The sequence below is a fragment of the Alosa pseudoharengus genome, unplaced genomic scaffold, assembly GCF_046254945.1.
Source record: "Alosa pseudoharengus isolate Yale_2024_CS ecotype anadromous, Long Island Sound unplaced genomic scaffold, YU_APseudo_1.1 YU_APseudo_1.1_scf_23, whole genome shotgun sequence".
Taxonomy (NCBI): Eukaryota; Metazoa; Chordata; class Actinopteri; order Clupeiformes; family Clupeidae; genus Alosa; species Alosa pseudoharengus.
Genome location: NW_027468685.1, coordinates 3,672,098 through 3,680,711, shown reverse-complemented (window position 1 = coordinate 3,680,711; position 8,614 = coordinate 3,672,098). Strand labels below are relative to the sequence as shown.

Below are 8,614 nucleotides of genomic sequence, written 5' to 3'. Positions count from 1 at the left end.
GAAGTGAATGGAGCATTCTACAGCATTAGAGCCATGTAATAAATAGCCTACCGATACAGGAGTGCTTATTTATACTTGGGACAGCCGTGGCCTGGTTAGCGCTTCGGACTTGTAATCGGAGGGTTGCTGGTTCGAACCCCGACCAATAGGAACGGCTGAAGTGCCCTTGAGCAAGGCACCTAACCCCTCACTGCTCCCCGAGCGCCGCTATTGTTGCAGGCAGCTCACTGCGCCGGGAGTAGTGTGTTTCACTAATTCAAGGATTGGGATAAATGCAGAGACCAAATTTCCCTCATGGGATCAAAAGAGTATATATATTTATACTTATTTAGGGAAAGTGTGCAGTTTGATCAAAGATCTGGTTGATTTTTACATGGTTTACCAAATAAATGCAGATACTTGAATGTTTTTTGTTTTATGTTTATCTAACCCACAGATGTAATGCTGTTTCTATGTGGTGCAGTCGAGGAATAAAAGACCCATAAAATGATTTGTTTTTGTGTGACCTGTGTCATCAGGGGCGCCTTAATACCACCCGAGGCCCCTGGGCTATATGTTTTTTAAGCCCCCCCCCCCCCAACCGCAAATATTAATTATGATTAAATGATACCCGGCCCGCGATCTGACCCGACACATAGCGTGCGCTTTTGGTTAATAACATGCAGTGTAGCCTATCATTATTCAGCCTATGTAAAACCTTTACATAAACAGGAAAAGAAAGCCCTCGAATCACGTCAGCCTACCCATGACATCGCTTATCAAAAAGGCTAGCCTACTGCACGAAAACAAGCGTTGGACTTTTACAACACTGGCTGTAGGCCAAGTTAAAAGATGAGTACACATATGGACGTTTAAAAGCTTTTCAAAAGTGCATGTGTTTGTCGTGTCGGGGGGTTCTCCAGGAGTTTTTTTGAAATTCTGTCTACTTAACACACTAGTTTAACGCAGTTTGGGAGGAACAGAAATACTTTTAGGCCTAGCCTACAGAACAAGCTGGCTCATGTGACGTGAACATGGCTACCTTATGCATTATCACTACACTACATGGAGACATATCTCACGTTAACAATGGAGAAAACATAACATAGACTATTATATGTGCGAATGGGTTAGCACAAACTTAGCTGTTGGTGAACGGAGATGCAGAGCACTAAGTCATTTCTTTGCGCCACAGCCCATGTTCTGCGTTCACTCCAATGAGACAAGTGAAATACATGTTTTTAAAGCCGTTTCATTTCCAGGCTATTTGCTACGATATTTACCTGCTATGCCTTCTGTTTTCATGGACAGTTACAGGAATCCACGTCATTCGTTTATCGTTGCTTCAATACCCACGTTATCTCCAGAGTTTGTATGATAAGTTTGTCAGTCAGTTTCAGCCTCTCCTCTAGCTCCTCTACACCCGTTGGGATTTATTACGTTTTGTTACATTTTGTTACACTTTAGAATTGGAGAAGACAAAGGGGGCCTCTGCATGGATGTAATTGTAGAGCAGTACGATGTGCTCAATTATTTAGGCTAGCTCCAGAGTAGCTAATGACGCTGCGAAGACGGACACGCCGTTTATTATTATTGATTATCATTATTATTATTATTAGGAGGCCCCTCATTGGTCGAGGCCCCTGGGCTGAAGCCCAGGTAAGCCTCTGCATTAAGGCGCCAGTGTGTGTCATCCATGTTAAGCAGGCCAGGTATGTTTTGGGAGCACAACAGCAGGGTCCTGGCTAAGTGTGTGACTTAATTATGAATTATGCAAGACAAGGTAAGCTTATTTATGTAGCACATGTCACACAGGAGAGACAAGTCGATGTGATGCACATGAATAGATAAACTATACGTAGTACCATTAGTAACCAGTAGGGGGCTTGCCCACGTGCATTTGCCAGAAGCTGAGGATGCCATCGGCAGCATCGACACGGCGCTTATGCGAAACGGGTTGTCATTGGCTGTTCCGAAGTAGGCTGTACTTTGCGATTCATTTACAGACCACAGCTTGAAGAGGCAAGCATCAGTACTGATACCGAGGGTTTTGGAAAGTGACGGAAGGCCAGATGTATGGTGTCCACGGGACGATACAGAGTTTATTTTAGCGTTTTTGACGAGTAGACCAAAGATTTATTTTACGGGCCAAGATGCTTTGTCATATTACTCGTCCGGATTCAGTGGTTATGGAAGTAGAAGTTGATTCGAAGGCAAACGGAGAGGACTGTCTGAACAAGGTAGGCTATGGTATCCAAACATTTATTTTATCCTCGTTACAAAATTCCATCCTTAAACGGATCTCATATTTCATGCTCTTCACAAAATGCCTGCACATTTGTTTGGGCAACTAAGCGTGGCTGCGTTTGCAGTTTATAGCGTAGTCTGCCGAGTGGACACGGCGTAGCTATCCTCTCGGATTCCCAGGTATCATCATTGGATGGATCAAAATATCACGAACCGTTTTTGCCATAGACACAAAACACGTGTCAAGTAGTGCCTCGGACCGTGACTAGAGTAGTCTACCACCTCGGAGGTTAGAATGGCATTCGTTTTAACATGTACTTTTCACCAGGGTTTTGTTTTGGCTGTGCATTACAAAGAGGGAAATTACCAGGTAGTTTGAGCCGACGTGGGTGCTGCTGCACGCATTCAGCTGAAGAGGTGTTGACGCGCTCAAGGTTACTTTAGTTCATTGTTTCCCTCGTCACTTAATAAGACCGGTTACAAACGGTTTTGTTCATTATCTGCACCGAGTCAACCAAGAGAATCTCACATGCATTTGATCTGATTCGTTTAGTAAATTATCTTTGAGAAAGGGGACACGCTGTTCTATGGTTTTTGGCCATTTTATACATTTTGGATTCAACAGTCAAACGTAGTGGTTTTGGCTGGTTGTAGATTTAGTCACCTTGGTGCAAATGAAAATTATCCAGATCATTCAGAAGCAAATTACATACATTAACAGTGATCAAATTGGAGACGGGCTGCAAATTGTCATCTTGAGAATGTTTCTTGGTGGCGAATTATTACTATTTTTGCCACACGCCCCCTCAGCGCGCAATTACGTAATAGGCCCTATGGTAGAGCGGGGCTGCTCCAGGTCCTGCAACGTCAACACTAGCCTACACTAACCATTAAAATGATTTCATGAATTTGGAAAATAGGAGGAGTTGCTAAAGCTAACGTAACGTCTGTCTCTGTTCCGTCAGGTATGTCGGAAGTTGGGTATTATCGAGGTGGACTACTTCGGCCTGCAGTTCACTGGTGCTAAAGGCGAGAAGTTGTGGCTAAATCTGCGGAACCGGATCTACCAGCAAATGGACCATCTGACACCGTGCCGGCTGAAGCTCAGGGTCAAGTTTTTCGTAGAGCCTCATCTCATCCTTCAGGAACAGACAAGGTACACCTCTCTTACACTCTCTTTCTCTCCATCTCTCTCTCTCTTTTTCTTTCTTTCTTTCTCTCTCTCTCTCTCTCTCTTTCTTTCTCTCTCTTTCTCTCTCTCTCTCTCCCACTCTCTCTCTCCTTATCTCTCTCTATCTCTCTCTCCCACTCTCCCTCTCCTTACCTCTCTTTCTCTCTCTCTCTCTCTTTCTCTCTCTCTCTCTTTCTCTTTCTCTCTCTATCTCTCTCTCCTTATCTCTCTCTATCTCTATCTCTCTCTCTCTCTCTCTCTCTCCCACTCTCTCTCTCCTTATCTCTCTATCTCTCTCTATCTCTCTCTCTCTCTCTCTCTCTCCTTATCTCTCTTTCTCTCGCTCCATCTGTTTCTGCATCAGTCTTTCCCTCTCTCACGTTTCTCCTCCTCAGTTGTACCTCCACATCCTCCTCTTCTCATGATTATTTATCTTTCCCTGCTCTGCTTGCCTCTGGAGTGAGCTGTGTGTTGTGTGTGTGTGTGTGTGTTGTATGTGTGTGTGTGTGTCTGTGTGTGTGTGTGTGTGTTGTGTGTGTGTCTGTGTGTGTGTGTGTGTGTGTGTGGCTGCGTGCTGGAAAAATCTAGGACATGTGAAGCATTAAATATTCAGAGTGCAGCGCAGGCTCCAGAAGTGTTTCTTTGTCTTTGGAAACGAGAGACATGCGCCCCAGCTGCCTTGTTGAGTACAGTAGCCGGCTGCTTCCTGCTTCCTACAGTGGCTTGACCTCCAGTAACCTCAGTGCAGAGGGGTTACTATAGGTCAGGGCGCAGCAGCTGGGAACGGGAGCTTGTTGTGTCGCACCCTGAGGGTGTCAGGTCTCTGCTCTCAGGAGGGGTTGTTCTTTTGGGTCCCTTGACCCTCGTCGCCTTAATCTTTAAACCTGCTGAGGTGCGACACACACACACACACACACACACACACACACACACATATAGGAAGGTTTGTGGAGAGAGTAGGTGTGCATTAAGCGTGTGTGTTTAGTTTAGTTCAGTGTATGTGGAGAGAACCAGGCAGGCTTCTGACTGTCTTTGATGTTCTACATCATCTGCAGTGTGGTGTGTCTCTGTGTGTGTGTGTGTGTGTCTGTGTGTGTGTGTGTGTGTGTGTGCGCGCCGGGGGGGGGGTTGGGCGGGTTGCGGTGCAACGTCTTCCTGTGTGATTCAGTTACCAGTGAAGTGTGTGTGTGTGTGTGTGTCTAGAAGGCTAGGGTTTCTGGTTTTCTTGTGACCTGAAAGATTAGCCTAGTGACAAAACAGATGGTGGGTGGGACTTAGTGCTGTGTGTGTAAGAGAGAGAAAGAGTGTGTGTGTGTGTGAGCATGTACGTGTGTGTGTGTGTGAGCATGTACGTGTGTGTGTGTGTGTGAGCGCATGTGTTGGGGAGACACATGCAACTTTTAATTAGCAGCAGAAAGATGGTGCGGCTGCTGACTCCTGTGAGAACCTCCTGCCCACCCCCACATATGCACGCACACACACACAAGGGCCCACACACACATACACATACTCTCCTTATTTCTTTCTCTCACACACACAGGCGCACACATACTAATACACACATACACAGTCATTCATTTAAACATGGCTGCTGCCTGGCCACACACATTTACACACACATACACAGTATGACAAAAAGGACACACAGCTTTCTCTCACAGCGCTAAGGTACTGTAGCTGGCCCTGTTTGTATAAGTATAAATACTTTTTTGATCCCGTGAGGGAAATTTGGTCTCTGCATTTAACCCAATCGTGAATTAGTGAAACACAAACAGCACACAGTGAACACACAGTGAAGTGAAACACACACTAATCCCGGCACAGTGAGCTGCCTGCTACAATGGCGGTGCTCGGGGAGCAGTGAGGGGTTAGGTGCCTTGCTCAAGGGCACTTCAGCCGTGGCCCACTGGTCGGGGCTCGAACCGGCAACCCTCCGGTATAAACAGTAACTAACACACACACACACACACACACACACACACACACACACACACACACACACACACACACACACACACACACACCATGAGGGGTGTGTGCTAGTCTAGGCTCTCAGGTCGTACAGGTCCCCTTTGCAGCCTCGGTGTGTGTGCGTTCTGTCAAAACTTTCCTTTGTGTGTGTGTGTGTGTGTGTGTGTGTGTGTGTGTGTGTGTGTGTGTGTGTGTGTGTGTGTGTGTGTGTGTGGTAGCCATGGGCATTCTCTCTAACCCTCTTTGTGCTGTAACCTTTGCCCCACTTCTTCCCTCACTAGGACACACACACAGAGAGAGTGCCTAGCTCTCCCAGGCCAAGGCTCTGGTGATTATTTTATTCAGGAACAAATCGGTCACACACACACACAAACAAACCTGCACATGCACACGTGTATTCACACACATACTGAAACAGTGCATTGTGTTCTGAATGTGTGAGCTGATGCATCACCAGAGCACAGTTAGAGGTGTGTGTACGTGTGTGTGTGTTAGGGGGGGATTACAGGGACACACTCACACACACACACACACGTATGTCCCTTCAGCTGAGGGCAGGTGTTGTTGTAGTCTTTCCCCCTCCTCACCTTTGTTATGTAAGTACAGTTAGAGGTGTGTGTGTGTGTGTGTGGGCTGGCAGGTGGTGTTGTGGTCTTTCCCCCTCCTCACCTTTCTTATGTAAGTCACTCTGCTCTCTGCATCATGCTAAAAGCAGCTTGTGGATCCCACTTCTCAGCGTTTATTTGTATCCCCCACCAGAGATGGGAATGTTGGTGTTTATTTCCCCCCACCAGAACCAGAGATGGGTATGTTGGTGTTTATTTCCACCCACCAGAGATGGGAATGTTGGGGGTTTATTTCCCCCCACCAGTGATGGGAATGTTGGGGGTTTATGGGAATGTTGGTGTTTAATTCCCCCCACCAGAGATGGGAATGTTGGGGGTTTATTTCCCCCTTATCAGAGATGGGAGCATTGGGGGTTTATTCCCCTTGTTGGAGACAGTGAGTTTATTAGTGTATATATAGTTTATTCCCCCTATTGGAGATGGTATAGATGGTATAGAGTTGGTATGTAGTGGGATGGTGTAGAGTTTAGTTCCCCTATTGGAGATAGTGGTTTAGATGGTGTAGTTTAGTTCCCCTATTGGAGATAGTGGTTTAGATGGTGTAGAGTTTAGTTCCCCTATTGGAGATGGTGGTTTAGATGGTGTAGAGTTTAGTTCCCCTATTGGAGATAGTGGTTTAGATGGTGTAGAGTTTAGTTCCCCTATTGGAGATAGTGGTTTAGATGGTGTAGAGTTTAGTTCCCCTATTGGAGATAGTGGTTTAGATGGTGTAGTTTAGTTCCCCTATTGGAGATAGTGGTTTAGATGGTGTAGAGTTTAGTTCCCCTATTGGAGATAGTGGTTTAGATGGTGTAGAGTTTAGTTCCCCTATTGGAGATAGTGGTTTAGATGGTGTAGAGTTTAGTTCCCCTATTGGAGATAGTGGTTTAGATGGTGTAGAGTTGAGTTCCCCTATTGGAGATAGTGGTTTAGATGGTGTAGAGTTGAGTTCCCCTATTGGAGATAGTGGTTTAGATGGTGTAGAGTTTAGTTCCCCTATTGGAGATAGTGGTTTAGATGGTGTAGAGTTTAGTTCCCCTATTGGAGGGGGGAATGTTCTTGGGCTTTACTTTGGCGGCCATCATCATCATCATCATCATCATCATCATCATCAGTTCGACCCTAAACTCAACCACACCAACGTCCACTCGGGGCCTGGATAGGAGCCACACACCATAACCTGGTCAGTGTGCTGGGTCATCACACACCATAACCTGGTCAGTGTGCTGGGTCATCATCACACACCATAACCTGGTCAGTGTGCTGGGTCATCACACACCATAACCTGGTCAGTGTGCTGGGTCATCACACACCATAACCTGGTCAGTGTGCTCGGTCATCACACACCATAACCTGGTCAGTGTGCTGGGTCATCACACACCATAACCTGGTCAGTGTGCTGGGATCGGAGCCACACACCATAACCTGGTCCGTGTGCTGGGTCATCCCACACCATAACGTGGTCAGTGTGCTGGGTCAATTGTTCTGCAGGGGCTGAGGCATGTTGACGTTGCCGTGGTGATGTTGCCGTGGCGAGGTCACCCAACCCAACCCCCTTCTCTCCTCTCTTCAGGCCACCGGCTCTGCTGCTTTATGGCCTCCTGTCTGGCCGGCTGTTATCTCACACAGCTCGCGCTATCTGTCCTCACTTACCCCCACTGTAAAAGCTGTGTGTGTGTGTGTCTGTGTGTCTGTCTGTGTGTGGGGGTGTGCTGTCTCGCAGTCTGTGTGTGTGTGTCTGTCTGTGTTGCAGTTTGTGTTTGTGTGCTGTCTTGCAGTGTGTGTGTGTGATGACTTGCAGTTTGTGCGAGTGTGTGTGTGTGATGTCTTGCTGTACTTGTTCATGCTCAGCCCATACACTCAATCCCTTCTTGAACCAGATCAAAAACAATCCCATAATCCTCCCTTGTCACCTTCCTGGGGCGAGTGGGAAGGACGACGAGGCACTGCTAGACAATCAGGCCACATGATTGACAGGTGCCACTCATAAGCGATGTACCTTCCTGTGTCCGCAGACAAGCACGGTCATCTGGGAATGATGTGTCCGCTACGAGCGCTGTGTTCACGGATGCCTTTTAATTTGTCCCGTAAAATGAGAACGATTGAATTTGGAGTGATTGTGGCACTCATTTAAATGAGATGTTTATCTGCTCAGAATAATAAAAACAAAAGATCCTTGGCAGTCAGATTGAAGTTAGTGAAATAATGACCTGCTGTTAAGTGGCTGGTGAATTTGAACATGTACTGCATGTGTCAGTGGCTGGTGAATGGTTACATTTTAAAAAGTTAAGCTTAACTTTCCACTCCTGGAGGGTCGGAGTTGGCTTTGCTGTGGCACGCCTGGAGGGCCGGAGTTGGCTTTGCTGTGGCACGCCTGACACGTTCTGTAGACGGCAGGAAGAGGCCTCTCTGCTTGAACAGGTTTGGCCTCCTCGGAGTAGCTTGGCCAACAGTAACCCTGATCCATGCCTTGTTTGGAAACACCATTTTAATTCCTTGGAATGAGGGTGGGTGGGTTGCCCCGACTCCGGGGTGATTTCTCACCCCGCAGGGTAGTTGGCAGGGGCAGCAGGACCGGGTCTGTTATAATTACCCCGGCGCAATGCTCCCTCTCTCTCTCTGCAGGCGATTAGCTCACAAA

At 47.0% G+C, this 8,614-nt stretch overlaps 1 protein-coding gene across 1 annotated transcript in view; it reads left to right on the top strand.

The window, feature by feature from the left end:
- Nucleotides 1–2,006: 2,006 nt before the first annotated feature.
- The window catches only part of mylipa (myosin regulatory light chain interacting protein a), a 20,012-nt gene continuing 13,404 nt past the window's right edge, over nucleotides 2,007–8,614 (top strand). The window contains exons 1-2 of the mRNA XM_076301134.1: nucleotides 2,007–2,219; nucleotides 3,192–3,382. Coding sequence (XP_076157249.1) covers nucleotides 2,133–2,219; nucleotides 3,192–3,382 — 278 coding nt within the window. The 5' untranslated portion in view covers nucleotides 2,007–2,132. The remainder of the gene's footprint in view (nucleotides 2,220–3,191; nucleotides 3,383–8,614) is intronic.